The sequence below is a fragment of the Plectropomus leopardus genome, chromosome 17, assembly GCF_026936395.1.
Source record: "Plectropomus leopardus strain MGB_pleo_1.0 chromosome 17, ASM2693639v1, whole genome shotgun sequence".
Classification (NCBI taxonomy): Eukaryota; Metazoa; Chordata; class Actinopteri; order Perciformes; family Serranidae; genus Plectropomus; species Plectropomus leopardus.
Genome location: NC_142192.1, coordinates 29,094,282 through 29,111,599, shown reverse-complemented (window position 1 = coordinate 29,111,599; position 17,318 = coordinate 29,094,282). Strand labels below are relative to the sequence as shown.

The 17,318-nt window shown below is 38.1% G+C and overlaps 3 protein-coding genes across 4 annotated transcripts; 2 read left to right on the top strand and 1 right to left on the bottom strand.

The window, feature by feature from the left end:
* Nucleotides 1-368: 368 nt before the first annotated feature.
* Nucleotides 369-8,544, top strand: srsf10b (serine and arginine rich splicing factor 10b). The gene is made up of 6 exons (XM_042506390.2): nt 369-542; nt 2,338-2,442; nt 3,360-3,463; nt 5,248-5,419; nt 5,514-5,564; nt 6,280-8,544. The coding sequence occupies exons 1-6, from the start codon at nt 382-384 to the stop codon at nt 6,506-6,508; spliced, it is 822 nt and encodes a 273-aa protein (XP_042362324.2). The 5' UTR covers nt 369-381; the 3' UTR covers nt 6,509-8,544.
* Nucleotides 8,545-10,216: 1,672 nt separating this feature from the next.
* Nucleotides 10,217-14,433, top strand: gja9b (gap junction protein alpha 9b). Its single transcript, XM_088090311.1, has 2 exons — nt 10,217-10,584; nt 11,851-14,433. The coding sequence occupies exon 2, from the start codon at nt 11,868-11,870 to the stop codon at nt 13,359-13,361; it is 1,494 nt and encodes a 497-aa protein (XP_087946437.1). The 5' UTR covers nt 10,217-10,584; nt 11,851-11,867; the 3' UTR covers nt 13,362-14,433.
* A 144-nt stretch (nt 14,434-14,577) lies between these two features.
* On the bottom strand, nt 14,578-17,138 carry mycbp (MYC binding protein). Of its 2 annotated transcripts, XM_088090315.1 has the most exons (5): nt 16,900-17,059; nt 16,628-16,700; nt 16,447-16,495; nt 14,887-15,016; nt 14,578-14,802 (listed from the first exon to the last, which is right to left on the bottom strand). In XM_088090315.1, the coding sequence occupies exons 1-5, from the start codon at nt 16,912-16,914 to the stop codon at nt 14,758-14,760; spliced, it is 312 nt and encodes a 103-aa protein (XP_087946441.1). In that variant the 5' UTR covers nt 16,915-17,059; the 3' UTR covers nt 14,578-14,757. The 2 variants fall into 2 exon arrangements, with proteins under 2 accessions (XP_087946441.1, XP_042369693.1); XM_042513759.2 differs by lacking the exons at nt 14,578-14,802; nt 14,887-15,016 and adding an exon at nt 15,157-15,913 and having other exon boundaries at nt 16,417-16,495; nt 16,900-17,138.
* Nucleotides 17,139-17,318: the final 180 nt, after the last annotated feature.

Here is a 17,318-nt window from a genome sequence, read left to right as displayed (position 1 = left end):
TTAAAATAAAAACAAAGAAACGAAGACAGAAAGAGGTGAGGATTATTGTAGAATTATAAAAAAAAAAAATAAAAATAGGGGAAAATTGCCAAAAACCCATATTTATAATTGGAATGTTTTTATATTTAAAATTCAGTTCCAGAAAGAAAAAAAAGAAATAAAATACATTAAATTATATAAAAATAAATTAAAATATAAATAAATAAATATTATATAGACAAATATATAAAAAATTAAAAGGTTATTTTCTTGTAAATTTATTTATTTGTTTATTTTTCTAATATTCGGGCCTTGTCTTGTTAAAGTTAGGCAGCAGGAGGCGCTGTGGGTTTTTTCACCCGATTTTTTGTTTAAGAGGAAGAACCAGAACGCGCCTTGTAAATGCGCATGCGCTACACATATTTTCGCTGCAGCGCAGGTTTCCTTTTTTTACTCCTTAAAAAAAACAAATTTTCTCTTTTGGTAGTGTGTAAGTTTATGGCCAGATACATGAGGCCCCCAAACACGTCTTTGTTCGTCAGAAACATCTCGGATGAGTCCAGGTGAGTCCACATTCAGGTCGATATTTAACTCTTTAACGGCAGCTAACTGTTAGCTAACTTAGCAGCTAGCCGAGGTTAGCCTCATCGTCGAGTTAACGATACTTTAAACCAACATTTAGGTGCTTTTAATGCTACAAATGTGTATTATCTGTCACCAAATGTGCCCGTATAGTCGCAATACAACATTATATGTGTTTGCAACGTGTTTTTGTTCATATTATAATTGTTGGTGACGTTTCTTTGTTTGCGTTTCTGCTCCACGTTCACCGTGTTTATAAATGAGCTAACGATGCTACGTTAGCCGTCTCACAGGCAGTTATTTAGTAAATATTTGGGGGATTTTCTGGCAAAAAAACGTTTAATCTATTAATATATTTGGTCGGACCTCATTATTAACAAACATGGCTATCGTTACTTGTCATTACTTCAATCCAGTCAGCCGTTATTAATTAGATTTAAATGAGTTTATTGTTAACGTTAATTGTTTTTACGCACTTATATGTTTAGGTGCGTAACGTTAGTTTAACTCTTTGAAACATCAGTTTTCTTGTTCTATGTTCAGACGCATTCACATGCATTTAAATCTCTTAAATGTGAGAAAATTGATCTTATGTCTCTAAAAAAATGTGGGGAAAAAGTGAGTCGGCAACTTGGCAGGAAATTTCCCGCAAATTGGGGAAAAAAAGTAAAAAATGAGCACACAAAAATCGAAAGAAGAAGAAATAACAGAGTTATTAAATAAGTAAGGAATAATACTAAGAAAATCATATGTTATTATTATATATACTTAAGTAAAGCTTACTTCAACAGAAATATTTAAAGATTTGTAAATTATTTTTGTTTTAACACTATTTTGAGTAATTTTGTGTTTTGGTTTTTTTTTTTAATTTTATTTCTTGTAACTTTTTTAAAAATCAAAATCTTGATAATTTTGGGTTATTTCTATAATGTTTTACTTCCAGTTTTAATCTTCCTGTCATTAACACATTGACAAATGTTTCCTGGTTAATTAAAATGGTATGAAATTAGGCTGCTAATTATGTATTATTATTTTTTTACACATTGGTGATCAATTTTAAAACCCACTGGTCTAGCTAAATAGGTATTTTTAAAAACAAAACAATTATGATATCTTTCTATTACTTTACTCACATTTACTTATTTCACAAACAGAAATATGTTTAAAAAACTTAATCTGATTGTGAATTATCAATTCAAATGTTTGTTTTTACACGTGTTCATATGAGTGATGGAAAAAGCATTGTAATGGTGATCTTTATTTTATTTTTTATTGCATCTTGGTAACAAGTTTACCCCTGTGCTCCCAACAGTATTTGTTTTTGTTTTACCTCTAGAGATAGTTGTAATTGAACATTGATGCAAAGCTAACTTGATGGGAGCAACAGTGCTGCTTCTGCCTATGTCAGTTTTAGACTATATAGTGGGGCTTTTTTTATGAATTGTTAAACAAAAACAGTGTATATATCTTAAAGGGTCAGTTCACCCCAATACACAGTAGAAATTATTGCAAAACAAAACCTTAAGAATAAAAATTGATCTTGATCATCACTTTGCTGGTAGAAAACAACAGAACTTAAGTAAATAACTCAAAAACGTGTGGACATGTGGGCTTGATCATGGGTTAAGAAGTTAAAGAAGTCTCCTGGTGTTTTGGGGTGAACTGTCCCTTTAGCGCCCTCACCAGCTGCTCTCCCAGCTGTTGTAACTGATTACTGATGTAGGTAGAATTGCCTTTAATGGTCAGTTGAGTCATACTTGTATTTACGGTGTTCAGGCCTGAGGATTTGCGGCGTGAGTTTGGCCGCTATGGGCCGATAGTAGATGTCTACATCCCACTTGACTTCTATACACGTCAATCAAGAGGATTTGCATACATTCAATATCCTTTCCCAATGAGTGTTAACTGTGTTTGTGCTCCTGCTAACATTTTTATTTCCTTTCAGCGGAGAAGATATGCTTCATTTGTGACATATTTTTCTTGCACTTTAATTTGATTGAATATCTAACACGCATCATTTCTCTGTTATTGCTTCAGAAAATGTAAAAGCATCCAGTTGTGGAACCGGCCACACAGAGTAACAAAGACCCGTGTAGAGTAGCTGTAAAGTCAAGTCACACAGACCTTCAGGATCAGAGGGAGGGAAAAGGTTGAAAAGAGAAAGTAAAGCATGAAGAGGAAAAGGGAACGGAGACAAGGCTTGGATATGGCGGCAAAGAATTGGGAAAAGAAAAGAGGTTTAAGAGGAAAAGGCGAGCAGGAAACCCGAGTCTCTGTGGGAGTCGATTAAAGAGTGTAAAGATCAAGATGAAGTTCAAAGTCAAGCATGGGCAAAGGTAACAAGTCTGAATTATTTTGTATCCTCCCAAGACAAATCCACAAATTTGACATGACCACAAAATCAGCTTTCCCTGTGATATCGATGACATATTTTTAATTTTAATCAAAACAATTTAATCAACTATTAAATGTTTGTTTATATATTTGTAGTCCTGATCCCTCGGACAATTATTTAATGTGTTTGAAAAACTTGCTTCATCTTTTATCTCTACAAAAAATCACCAGAGTGTTTATTTGTTTGTTGCTTTCTTTCTCTTGCTACTACATATCAATTAATATATAATTTGTGTACACGTTTCATCTTATGAATCTGGCCACACAAATTTAACAAAATAATCCAGTTTTTTAACATACATGTGGAATAAAATTCACATTTTCTAAAGTAAAAACATTTCTTTGAATTTGTGTGGCCTTTGCAACAAAATGAGAGCAAAAAAAAACCCTTAACCACTCAGCATGTTTGAGGATGTGCGCGATGCGGAGGATGCTCTTCACAGCCTGGACAGGAAGTGGGTTTGTGGCCGGCAGATTGAAATCCAGTTTGCTCAGGGGGACCGAAAAAGTAAGTGTTTGACATTTGAATTTATTTTTGCAACTAAATAATGTTGAGTTTGTCAGAAACTGTTCATGTTGTAGACTGAAATTTTAATTGTCAGTGGTACTTTTGGATTACACACTGGGAGATTATAATTATCAGCAGCACTGACGTAGCTAAAATGATGGCATAAAGGCGTCTTTATTGTGGTGTAAGAGCATCAGTTGTCGGGTTTCCATTACAGATTTGCTCAAAACGTTAGCAATGTTTTCTAAATGTCGATAAAACATGATTGCGAGATGACTGCGTTTCCGCTGAGTGATGTTTTGCGACTTCTCTCGATAACGTTCCAGTAACCATGGCGATGGATGTTCAAAACATCAGCAAGTTTATTTCTATTGCAGCCACCGCACTAGCGGTCAGTATTTCCAGTCGAAGGCAACATGCAGGCGTGTTATGCGCGTGATAATGAAAAGGCACGCACCTTATCCATGGGAGCGGCCACGTGTGAGGGATTTCTAGGAGGTGATAGTCTACGATTTCACAGATGAATTGTGGATTCACTCCTTTTCAAGAGTTATGTGATGCTTAACACACCTTGTAGCGCCTGCTGCATCATGCCCGAGGGAGCCAGTTCCCACCGACAAACATATAAACATAGCATCTTGTGACCTATAAACGTGAAAAAGTGTTTTCTGTTGCGGTTTTGCAAAATATGGCTTTTTCGAATCGCCTGAAACCACCTCACGCAAGTCTAAAACTATTGCGATAAATGGGAGTGACACATTTCCATCATGTGTATTCTATTTTTGCAATTTCAGTTAGTGTAATTTGAGGGTTAATGGAAACCTGCCGAGTGTAATTTGAGGGTTAATGGAAACCTGCCGAGTGAGACTCGTAGATTTTCTGCTGTCAGAACGTATGCAGCCACACAGGTGGTGTGATGAGGCTGTGAAATGGAGGATGTTAAACATTAACATTAAATTTAACAGTAAGCTACAGTCACAGCACATCTTCTGCAGGTGTTTGTCATCAGCAGAATACTTGTTTTGACACGACTGATCGGGATGTGGCCAGAACCTGTTTCAGTTTTGTGTAGCTATTTACTACATTATCTGAAGTCCCGTCCCTTTAGGTTTTAATTACTGGCACACCTGAATTCAGTTAGTAGTTCCACCTGTGCTTGTCCCAAGATGACGAATCGAAACGTCCTTCATGTCTTCTTGTGAGCAGTGTAGTTTTTTCTTTAATGTATTTAATTACTGCAGGTACCAACTGAACCACAGTGAATAATATTAAATGAAGCAACTCATTTAGTTGAGCAAATATTAAAAGATAATTAAACACATAATTTATTCCCCCAGTCCTTGTTAAGAGGTGCACCTGCAAATGGCAGCGTGTGAAGACAAATTTTACAAGCCGAAAGCGAGCCACCATTTAAATTTATCCTGGAAAAACGAGTTTAGTTTGACGGCATTAGAGGACGTGGGAGCAACTATGCACACTATGTGTCGCAGTTTCCTGCAAGTTTGAAAGCAAGGTGGATAACAGAGGTTCGTTTTCATGAAAATACACTCCCCATTATTCTGTATGTAACGTGTTCACATGCGGTTTTTTAAGTTGAATCCTGGAGGTGCACCCTGTATCTACTCAGTATTTGATTTGGCTAAAGCTTTTTTATTCCAAAATTTGTTTAAAAACAAAACAGAAGAATACAGGAGCTTTCGTCTGAATGAAGAATGTTTTGTGCTTTCCGTTTTCTTCTCTGAGCTTTAACCTCTTTCCTATCACCTTTTTTTTTTTTACATCAGCACCAAATCAGATGAAATCAAAGGAAAGGCGTTCTCCGGGCAGATCCTCTCGATACGATGACTACGATCGAGACAGCCGGCGCAGACGTTCGCGCAGCCGCAGCTACGAACGATACCGGTCACGGAGCCCTTCTTACGAGCGCCACCGCAGACGATCTGAAAGTCCTCGAGAGTGAGTTTTTCTTTGTGTAACTCGTTAGTTCAGACGTTTTCCTCAAAACTGTTGTTCTTTAAAGAAAAAATAACCTTTTCTCCTCTGTCTCCAGTTCTGGACGGATGTATGCGAGAGGAAGAAGCAGGAGCCGCGAGGCTGAAAGGTACAACTCTGACTGATCAGAGGTTTTGGTTTGCATCACTTTCTCTCCGTCTTTCTCATGGTGCGGAGTTTAAAATACACACAATACAGAATTTATTGTAGAAGTCAAATTGTTGGGCAAAGTTTTGACACTTTCTGGCTTTATTAAATGGTAATTTTGGTGATTTTTATTTGACAGGCCTGCAGTGTTGGAAGGTGTTTTTTTGTAAACTCACCAAAAATTTCAAAAGTAAAAAAGCATCAAAGTTTATTTAAAATCACCCAAAAATCTTTAAGGAAAAAAATCAACAAAAAGTATTAAAGAAAACAAAATTGCCAAAATTATTAAAGCACAAAAACGTCACATTTTATTTAAAGTCACCAAAAATTAAAATAATAATAAGTAATAAAAATGCTTAAAGAAAAAAAGAATCATCAAAAATGTTTAAAGAAAATTATTTTTACTATTATTTTTTTTAAAAATCAGCAACGATTTTAAAAGAAAAAAAATCAAACAATTAAAAATAAAAGACAAATCACCCTCTTTAAAAGAATGCATGCTTATTTTTCAATTCTTATTTTTAAAATTTGGTGGTAAAATAAATAGATATTTAATATATGAAGTTAAATGATCCTCCCCTAAGCCAAAATAGAAAATGATCCCTTCGATGATTGCGTTTAGTGCCCATGAGTTTAGATAAATCTGAAGTGTCTGAATGGTTTCATCGTGTCTTCAGGTACAGGCAGAGGCCTCGGAGAGAGTCCAGAGGGAGATCTCGCTCACACTCCAAATCTGCATCTCCACGAGAAAACGTGAACCCGGCGTCGACCTCCCATTACACCGAGGAAGAAGTGCGACGGACACACTCCCCATCCCGCTCCAGGTCCCGCTCCGCGTCAAGATCGCGCTCCCGTTCGCGCTCTCGGTCCCGATCCTGGGCTGGACGCAAGTCAGGAGGACGCTAGCGAAGTACCCGCTCCCCCCTTCTCTCCGTCATTATGTCAGATGCACCAGAGTTGGTTCATTTGTTCAGAAATGTTTGTTTTGACATGAATGTAACGTCCACTGAACCATTTGTAGAAAGCTTGTTTCGCGGCTCCATTTTAAGAACAATGCTAGTCCTTTTTGCTCGGTTTTATAAAACTGTATTGGTGAGATTCCCCCGATAGGAATATGAAACAGTCGGCGTTTTCTGTGTTCAGTGGTAGTCGGCCAGGAATAATTGTCTTTTTTATATGCGGTTACTGATGATTTTGTTTTCTAAACCCTATGCACCCATTTTTGCAAAAAAGAAAAAAAAAAGAACATTCAGTATTTTAAAATGAATCCAGTCTGTTGCCGAACCAAACCAGCGTTTCTGTGCGTTTTACGTCATTATTCGGTCACTCCAGGGTTTCGCTGATGTTGCAGACTAAAATTCCTTCCATTCTTAAAACTTTCAATGCGTGTTTTGATGTTTTTAGGCATTTTTGTGCAATTAAATTGTGGGCCAAAATATTTGTGATGTTGAGCTTATTACCAGCAGTCAGTGTTTACCACCAAATTTAAATCTGTCAGCGCTGAAGGACGGTCGCCATTAGCTGGTCTCCTCCTGCTCTCTCTGCCGGTTAGCACGAGCTAACGCAGCAGCAGCAGCTCACATCTGACACTGAGCTGTTAAACGTCCCAACAATCTCGCACCGAAACGGCTCAACTCAACACATGATGTTCATAGTTGGCTCTGTTACTGTGTGTGTGACTGGTGTAGGCTCGAAGCTCACACTCCTGTAGCAGTGGTCTCATGATAAACAGAGAACAGGCAGGGGCTGAGCATATCAATACGCTGCACGAGCTCTACAATGCAGTAAGAATTTGACACTTTTAAAAAGCCAAATTTGCAGTAAAGTTGCATCTATTCAACAAAATTGCAAGGTTGTGTAAGATTCAAAAGGATTGGCAGAATTTGCATTAATCGTTGCCATGGCAATATCCTGGAGGGACCGATAATTACGCTTTTTTACCTTACTGCTGATCTTTCTCCTAAAGTTTTTCTAGTTTTTCTTCCCTCCTTTCAGCCGCATGTTCAGTATTCTGAAACGTAAAAGTTGCTCAAGATAATCAGTCACAGTTAACATTATTAAGGTAATCACTGACAAATGCTGCCTTCAAATGTAACTAATTATTATTTATAATCTAGCAACGTATGCAGCGGGTAACGCAGAGTAGGAAATGCAAAGGCATTATTTCGAGGCTTTCAGCGATACATACATCGATTTTCCTCAGACATAAAACTTTGAAGAACTGCTCATTTTACGATCTATTATGTTACCATCCTCCGAAAAGTTAAAGTTGATGGCCTACGATGTTTCTTAAAACGTTTTGGCAAACTGAGCTTTCTAAACATTTCCACGTAGAACATCTGATACCACGAGACGGTGATCTGGATTATTCCGATGAACGCGTTAATTCGGACCCCATTTGAAGGCCGACTGAAATGAAAGTGCATCAATAGCACGACTGAAAAAAACAAAAGTGAACTTGACATTAAATTTTGAAGTCACTACAAGTCAATCATTTAGATTAAGAGAATACAGCTGCCTGGAAGACAAACATTAAAGGTGTAAAAGATACAGTCTGTGCTGAAGGAATTATCTGCGGTAGTATCGAGTGTGTGAGTATTGAGGCTAAAATACACCGAAACGCTGCTTTGGTCCTTAAAAGTGTTAAAATGTCGCCCAGTGACTTTAACCAACCACAATCTGTTTAAAATGTACATTAACCTGTTTTAAATCCGTGGTGTTTTCTGTAAGATTAGATTATTTCTTCAGAGGGCGTTTTATTTTTGGAACATTTGGGTTTTGAGCGGAGGAACGACAGTTTCTCGTTGGTGTTTACTCGACTGTCTCGGTGGTTTTTCTGAGCGAATCTTTGTCACTGCATGTTTTACTCTCCTAATCTTCTATCTTTAGTAGGAACAAACTGTTATTTTGAGTAATAAATGGAAACATTCAGCATAAGGAAACGGTGCGTGGGTTCAGTTTATGAAATCTTAAAAAAATCTTTTATTTGGGGAATTATGTTTCGACAGTTTGCCCTCTTCTCTAGTAGCCTGGACTCACCGTCTGCAGTCCTCTGCGTGGAAAACAGACCAGTCCAGCCATGAACATCGATTTCCTTTTAATGGATCAGTAGCTCGGAGGAACAACTTAAATTAGATTCACCATGAAGACGCAACCATGTATGAAATCGGACGTGCCCCATTGATCTCTTTATTGAAAAGAAAGCATTGATTAAACAAGTACAGCAGCAGCACAGAGGCTCGATGTGAGTGTATGAAGAACAGCTGCTGCGCTGAAGAGCAGTCAGGTATAATATAAGAGACTGAACTAAGAGAATATTAATACTTTAAAATTTTACCATTATTAACAAATGGTAAACTGATAGTTTATAATATTTTCATAGTTATTTTACTGATAAAAAATAAAGTCAACATTATTGATTTTTTTCTAACCATAAGTTAGGCTATAATTAACTTACATTATAAATAACATGTTAAATAATACATAAAGTATTTAATGGTTAATTGTTTTTAAACTGTTGTTATTGATGATTATGATATCTTTTTAAATGGTTAATAAATACTGGTTAGTGCATCTATAAAGGTTCCGACTTTATAATGGCCACCCAAAAAAATGTTTACAGATGCACTTTACAGATTTTATGAACAATTTTACAAACTATGGTGGTTGCACAAAGTGTCACAATACTGGACTTAACAACTTTGAGACAAAACCTTAACAAATATGGATAAGCCTACGCAACAACGATTTCAATTTCCATGTGGAAAAATTTACCTTGAGGACATAAAATATCAATTTTTGTTTAAAAGATGAATATAACGAGGCTAAATCATGACAACTTTTACTGGTTGGTGGCAGAGAATAGCAGAATGACTATAGTAAACAACAATAACAAGAAGACAGATATGTATTGATGAATCAATGTTTGACACAACCTTCAGCATCTTAAATGTGATGATTTGCTGCTAAAATTATAATGTCAAATTGAATATCTTTTAGTTTTGGACTGTTGGTCTAATAAAAAAAACATTTAAAATTGTGAATGGCATTTCATAGTTATTTTCTCAATCAATCATTTTTTTGTCACAAAATTGCCTGTTCTGATCCCCAAGATAACGTCTACAGATTCTTTTATTTTACAGATAAACTGTCCAAAATTACAAAAACAGTCTTGTTTTATAGATTATTTATAATGCAAATAAAGAAGTGAGATAAACTGACTCAAAACTTGAGATTATTAGATCAAAACAGATGATCACAAAGTTTTCCTTCCGGAGATCATTTTCAGCAAGAAAAAAAGGACTTTAAAAAATCAATTGATCATCAGAACAGATGCAGATACATTTTTTATAGACCAATGAATCAATCAATTTATTCAGGTCTAGCTGCAAAAACCAACACCGTTCAATACGGGTTATAACAGACTCCTGATTTGACCTTTGTGGCTCTTATGCAACATCTCGCTGTTTTTAATGAGTGTGTGATTTCCAGCATTTCAGTGTAAGATTCACATTAAATCAGGAGGTTGATCCGCTTCAGGAGCAGCTCATCATATGTGGGTCATCATCAAGGCGCCCTGGGATGACAGATTTCCATCAAACCCAGTGCACCACTTCTGGTGGCGTTCAGGGTCCTCTGGGTTCAACCACAAACTGCATATTCTGCGACACTTTTCACCCCTAATGACTGGCAGGAGCTGGCAGTGAGTCCTCTCACGCTGCTGCGAGGTCAATGGCAACAGAGCATCGCAACAGTATTGATCGTTTTTGTCTTTCACAGGCTATAACTGGTGAACAACGAGAGCCAGCAGGGATCATTTGTTTTTGTCCAGTTTTCAGCAGCAGAGGAGACTGAAATCTTTCCCAGTGTGAAAGTTTGACCTTTTAGGAGCAGAAAAAGAAGATAAAAGATGCACCCATAGGACTGTTCAGCAGGACTGCTGCAAAAGGCCTTTATAGTTACATTTCATATCCAAGATGAAGGTAAGTTTACGCTTTTTATAATAAATACTTGACCTTTATTTAGCAAGGCATGTCATTTTTTTTACATAATTAATGAGCCAAATATATCTGCTTAAATAGTGTAATGTTTTTGTCTCGGATGAAATCTGTTTTTTATGAATACCATCATGGATTAAAGTTATTGATTTCTTTTTGATTCTTTGACATGACTCCTAATTTGTAATGATTACCAATTTTACCAATATATCTAATAATGTTTTATTAGGACTGCTGAATGTTGTCATATTTTTGGGAGGAAATAAGAACACACCAAAATACCTGATCTAATACCTGAGCTAATTTATATTCTCAAACTAGTAAATATTAATCTGTCACATGTTTAAATGTTCTGGGAAAACTGGTTGTATAATTGAAAACATTATTCTTCACAGTAGTAAAGTAATTTAATTTTATTCTTTTTACTTGAAGTAGCAAGAGCAGAATTATTCACCATGCAACTATTTACCAATGAAAAAATAAAAGAATTCACAGTATTTTTTTCTTGTACTGGCTCTTGGCTTCCTTTCAAAGCAAGATCTTTCACTAAGTATGTTTTGGTCACTTTATTTATTTTTTGTTTATATTATTATATTATATTATATTTATTTTGTTGTGTTTTTTTCGGGAGCAATTTAGGGTTCAGTATCTTGCCCAAGGATACTTCGACATGTTGCCTGGAGGAGCCGGTCGATTAGAAAACGACCAACTCTACCTCTGAGCCACAGCGTGGTGTAATATAAATCTGCTTTATTCAGTGTTTTCCCGGTTTAATAGAGGTAGAGAACTGGTTGCAATCTGCAATCCTCGCCACTAGATGTCACTGCCCCCCTAAATCTTATACAGTTTCTTAAAAAAAAGTAAAAATCAAAGGACGTTTCACAATTTTAATAGTTTTTTTCCACAATATTTTTATTTTTTTACATGCTGCAAAATACAGCTTTTTGCAATTATATGACACATAATTATATCATAAAACAACAAAAGAGAGAAATAAAATATTGAAAGAGACAAAAAAAATACATAAAATAGAAACAAAAATGCTCCTCATATGTTAAAATGGTATTCTATACAAAAAAGAGTACAATAATTACAATAAATGCTAAATGTGAGAATAATTGTATACCTCATGCATTTGTTATAAATATAATCAATCAGTATCATTCCTGAATATTGATTAATTATCAGTATTTACCAAAAATACAGTGTTCAGTTGTCTGTAATAACTTTATTTTTCATCTTTCGTTGCAGCTCTGCTAATGTAAAACATGGGAGACTGGAACTTCCTGGGGGGGATCTTGGAGGAGGTGCATATCCACTCCACCATGGTCGGCAAGATCTGGCTGACCATCCTCTTCATATTCCGGATGTTGGTGCTCGGCGTCGCCGCGGAGGACGTTTGGAACGACGAGCAGTCAGACTTCATCTGCAACACCGACCAGCCCGGCTGCCGTAACGTCTGCTACGACCAGGCCTTCCCCATCTCCCTCATCCGCTACTGGGTGCTGCAGGTCATCTTCGTGTCCTCGCCCTCGCTCGTCTACATGGGTCACGCCATCTACCAGCTGCGAGCTCTGGAGAAGGAGCGCCACTGCAAGAAGGTGGCCCTCCGCCGGGAGCTGGAGGCGGTGGACGTGGAGCTGGTGGAGATCCGGCGGAGGATCGAGAAGGAGATGAAGCAGCTGGAGCAGGGGAAGCTCAACAAAGCGCCGCTGAGGGGCTCGCTGTTGTGCACTTACCTGGTGCACATAGTGACTCGCTCAGTGGTGGAGGTCAGCTTCATGGTGTGTCAGTACGTCCTCTACGGGCATCGCCTGAACCCGCTGTACAAGTGTGAGAGGGAGCCGTGCCCCAATGTGGTCGACTGTTTTGTCTCCAGGCCAACGGAGAAAACGGTGTTCATGGTCTTCATGCAAAGCATCGCCTGCATCTCGCTCTTCCTCAGCCTCCTCGAGATCATGCACCTGGGATACAAGAAGCTAAAGAAGGTCATCTTGAGCTACTACCCGCACCTGAAGGCCGATCTCGACGATTATTACGTCGACAAGTCAAAGAAGAACTCAGTTGTGCATCAGGTTAACGTGGGCTCGTCTGTGGCTCGCAAGAACACCATCCCCGAGGCACCATGTGGATACACGTTACTGTTGGAGAAGCAGGGCAACGGACCCACCTACCCTCTTCTTAATGCGTCCTCCGCTTTCATCCCGATAAAAGGGGACCCCGGTGCAAAGCCAGACGGCCACAAGGACGCCAAGGAGGGAGTGCCGAGCCCCACGGAGCGAACCGGCGACACCAGCAGCGAGACTCGCTCCCCTCCTGCTGACAAACAGGAACCAGAGGAGCAGTCCCCGCATCACAAGGACATGGTGTGCGCCAGCTCCGAGTACCCCACCCTGCCTGTAGCGGACACCTCCTCCTGCACAACTCTGTCAGGCATTGTGCGGAAGTCACGGAGGGTCAGTCCACCGTGGAACTGCTCCACTCTGGTGGAGGGGAACGGCTCGGACAGCGGGGACTCCTACCACGGGAACAACAGCGTGAAGCTACGCAGCAGCTGTGTTGGACCCAGAGCCAGGGTGCTCTCTAAATCGGACATCAAGAGGCCGAGCAGGTCTCAGAGTCCAGACTCGGCAGGGGAGCTGAGCTCAGTGTCTCGGCACAGCCGGGAAAGCAACAGCCCCACCGCCTCCTCCCCAAACCGCAGAGTGTCTGCAGCGAGCAGCACCAGCAGCAGGAGAGCGCCGACTGATCTGCAGATATAAACGGACCGTCGGCTCCAACGTGAGACTCTCAACGAGCCAAGCTTGGATGCAAGTTTTATAAACACTTTTACTGCACTTTTCACACATTTAAAGTTCTTCAAATGAAGCACAAAAGGCCTTTGTTACCTATTGCTAAGGAGATTACGCTCTCACACCAAAAGAGCAGCCTTTTTCCAATCATATATGAATTTGCAATTAAACATCTACTTTTCAGATTTTAACGTTTCAGTGTGAAGGATTTAGGGGGCAAAGCAAATTATTTCACCAAGAATGTATTAGTCTTTTTCTTATTAAATAAACAAAGCTAATCAAATAATAATTATTATTGTTATTCATTGTGGGTTTTTTATTTCTGTAATCACTCCCACATGTTGATGCCAGTATCACCCTAAAAATGTCAAATGTCTCAAAATGAACCTAATGATGCACCTTTTGCCATTTTGACAAGACTATCAATATACTGAATTTACGTAACTGATGAATGCTTTTCAAATGCGTTTCAACTTATTTGGTAAAACAAGTTTGTTGGAATTTTTTCATCTGTAATTTTCAAACCGCAAGATGTCAAGTATTTTTAGGTCAAAAGGAAATTAAAGTCAGAGTGAAATCATGACTCATTGACGGTGAAGTCCAAGTCAGGTTGCCAAGGTTGACTTTGCCAAGTCTTTTTTTTATTTTGTGACTCGAGTCGACACCAATGATCTGACTGTATGCAGCAGCTCTGTCTGCACGATTAGAGGGAACGGAAAACTGAACCACGGATCTATAATGTGTCAGGTCACAATGTGCTGTTACGCAACCAGATACTTTTAAATCAGTAATGCTGTCTGAATTAATTTAACTCCCCTGTTCCAACACGTCTGAGAGCTCTTTATCAAGAACATTTAACAAAACAGTTGCATGTCTTTGACACAGTGGAAAAGAAATGCTAAATATCTTTCCCGTGGTGACAGGAATTTAAAATTTGTCTTTAACATGCTGTCATTATCAGACTTTAATGCCCCCTCAGGCACATGAGCGATGACCTCTGAATTATTGCTTTTGTATGACAATTTTTTACTCCAGTTATGCAGATGATATCAATTAAAATGTCCTTAAAAACATTAAAGGCCATTCTAAAATATATATATATGTAATAATAATATTTAATATTCTATTTATTTTCAGATGAGTGGCTGTTTTTTTTGTGAAAAGGAGGAAAAACTGATGCCAAATACTGAAAAACTTTTTTTTAATGTATGACAAAGCAAAAGTTGTTTCTTGTTCTATAAAAAATAAGTGATTCAGTGTGTACTGAACCTCGATTTAATAAACATTTACCTATTCTTCATAAAATGCTATTGTTTAACTGTTTTCCTTTTTTTAATCCCAGAAAGCTCTGACAAAACTCTCTTTTCTACTCCGCTGCTCCCTCCTCAGGCGACGGTTCGTACTGCATCAGCTGGAAAATGACATGAATTCAGAGGTTAGAGGTCAGAGGTCAGAACAGGAGCAGCATTCATTTAGATTTTTAGCAGCATCTCACTCTGTTTCTCAGCTCTTTGTTCTCCTCCATGAGCAGGTTGTATTTCTGTTGAAGGTCAGCCAGCTCCATGCGAAGAGCCTCAGCGTCTGCTGGCTCTGGACCAGCCGCTCCGAGGTGAAGCTTTATGAAACTGAGCACGTGGTTAAAGACAATGTTTGCTTTCAGTATTCAGTCACAGAAATCTTTATTTCTAACGAAGCCAGGTGGACCGAGTTTGGTAAAGAACAACAACAGCGACTTGTTTTTGTACGGCTGTACTAGAAAGAAATTTTTTATCACATTATTAAAAAAGAAAGCTTGGGAAAATGTCTAGGGAAAAATATATTCATAATTACTTATTTGAAATTATGTTACAGAATTATTATAATTATTTTAAGCACTTTTACGTAAGACAAGTCTTCTTTGTTTTTTTCTTTCTCTATTTTTTTTTCTTGTTCTGTGTTCTTTCTTTCTCTCAGTATTTTCCTTATACCTTTTACTGACTTCTTGCTTATTTTGGGGCTGTGCCAGATACCATTTCAAAGCCTTTGAAGCTTTGGGAAGAATAATCAATTATATACATATACGCTCATCAGCCAACTGCACCCAAGCTGACTTTAGGAGGACTTAGTGCTTCTGGATGTATGAGTGATGTGGAGAGGGAAGAGAAGGTGGAGGGTGGACTATTTCAAGTAATGTTTCTGTGAGTTATGAATAACTTTGATCGCTGCAGGTCGGGCAGCATCACAAGATACAAAGCAAGTGCTGATTATGTTAATGTTTTGGGATCTTTTGTCTTGTTTGTTTTGTTTTTACTGTAGTATTTTTACTTGCTACATGTTCATTTTTGGGCCATCTCTCAAAAGCTTAAGGTAGCTTATTTGGGGTGTCGCATTTACCTTTTTTTCTATTTGTATTGTGGTTGTATTTTATTCTGTATTTCTTTGACGTGTGAAGAAAATGTCAGTGATGATGATGCTTGACTACACTTGGCAGGAACTGAGGAAATGCTGCAACAGGTAAGGAAACACCAAAGGTAGGATAAAACCTAAAGATAGAAAGATAAAAATAAATAAATAAAATACTCTAAACAGTAGATAAGACTTAACTAAAATGATAACTACAAAAAGTAGAATAATAAATAAATAAGTTAAGAAATAATGAAATGATAAAAAGGTAAAAATGTACGAATAAATAGTCAATAAATAAATAGGTAAAGCTCAATTAAAAGCCAGACTAAAAAGGTAGTTCCTGAATTTGCTTTTAAAAAAATAAACCCCCTTTGCTGCCCTCACGTCTGTGGGCAGGTTGTTCCACAGCGACACATTTCTTCCCAATAGGTGAGGAAGAAAATGCAATTCTCTCACACAGCCTCAGTAATGGATTTTAAAAACCTATTTTGCAGCTGAATTGCTCTTAATATCCCCAGCTGAGATTCATTTCAAAGAGGAAATATTGTGCTTTATACATTTTTCTTCTCATAAGAGTACAAATCATCACCTTTTGTTTTGGGGTTAGGGGCGTTTACTTCAATATTTCAGACACACTTACACTCGTTTAATGCCACTATAATAAGGATACTCCAGGGCATTATCGGGTTTGTCCGTATCTTCATAAAGTGCCACTAAAACTGCAAGAAGACAGACAAAGTTATGATCAAGCAGTACAGCAGGGATACGGGTGAACGTTAAGTGAATGGATGAGTTTAACAACAGAAACTGAAAGTACATCTACATACTATTTGAGCTGTTTATGTACCTACCGCTTGTTATCGTGTCAAGGACTCCCGATTTTTCAAGATATCTTCTAAATTGTTCTCGCTTCGATTCCGAGGCCTGAAACAACAGACATTTATTTTACTGACACACAAGCTAGCAGGGCACGTCTGACCGGTTGAGGTGCGTTCACTGACCAAGCTTCATGGGACACAATGCTCTGATGCTAGCTAGTTAGCATACGCATGCCTCACACTTAAATATTTAATATCGAGTAACATATTTAATGGCTGCAGAAAGTATGTCGCTAAATACTCACTCTGTAGTGTGCCATGGATGCGACGATAGGTAATATAGTTTCCAGGTGCCTTAAAGGCGAGTGACAGGTGACTTAACTCGGAACTGTTGGTCGCAGATGTTTGTTTGCTCCAGACGACTCGCAGGAGGCGGAATAGTTGCCATAACAACAGCCAAGATTTGCGGAAATGATTTCTTTTTTTAACAAATACTCTTTTTTTAAAAAAATAAATGGAGAATGAAGTCCGACTAAGTAGAAGTGAAAATAAGTTTAGGTGTTTTTTTATTTTAATTAATTTTAGGTATTTTCACAAGTTAACCGTTGAAGCTCGTGACAGTAAAACCAAAACCGCGAGAGGAGGGCGGGCCAGCTGTTGGTCGTTCTCTATGACGTCACACCCTTAGTACTGATCTATACAAAATATGCGCTACGTTCACGGT

Bases quoted from the DNA above. Each gene is read 5' to 3' on its own strand.
- srsf10b (XM_042506390.2), top strand. From the start codon at position 382: ATGCGCATGCGCTACACATATTTTCGCTGCAGCGCAGGTTTCCTTTTT. The intron at 5,420-5,513 runs GTGAGTTTTTCT...CTCTGTCTCCAG, and splicing joins CGATCTGAAAGTCCTCGAGA to TTCTGGACGGATGTATGCGA. The intron at 5,565-6,279 runs GTACAACTCTGA...TCGTGTCTTCAG, and splicing joins AGGAGCCGCGAGGCTGAAAG to GTACAGGCAGAGGCCTCGGA.
- gja9b (XM_088090311.1), top strand. From the start codon at position 11,868: ATGGGAGACTGGAACTTCCTGGGGGGGATCTTGGAGGAGGTGCATATC.
- mycbp (XM_088090315.1), bottom strand. The intron at 16,496-16,627 runs GTAGGTACATAA...GTCTTCTTGCAG, and splicing joins CCTTGACACGATAACAAGCG to TTTTAGTGGCACTTTATGAA. The intron at 15,017-16,446 runs GTATCCTTATTA...CCACGTGCTCAG, and splicing joins AAACCCGATAATGCCCTGGA to TTTCATAAAGCTTCACCTCG.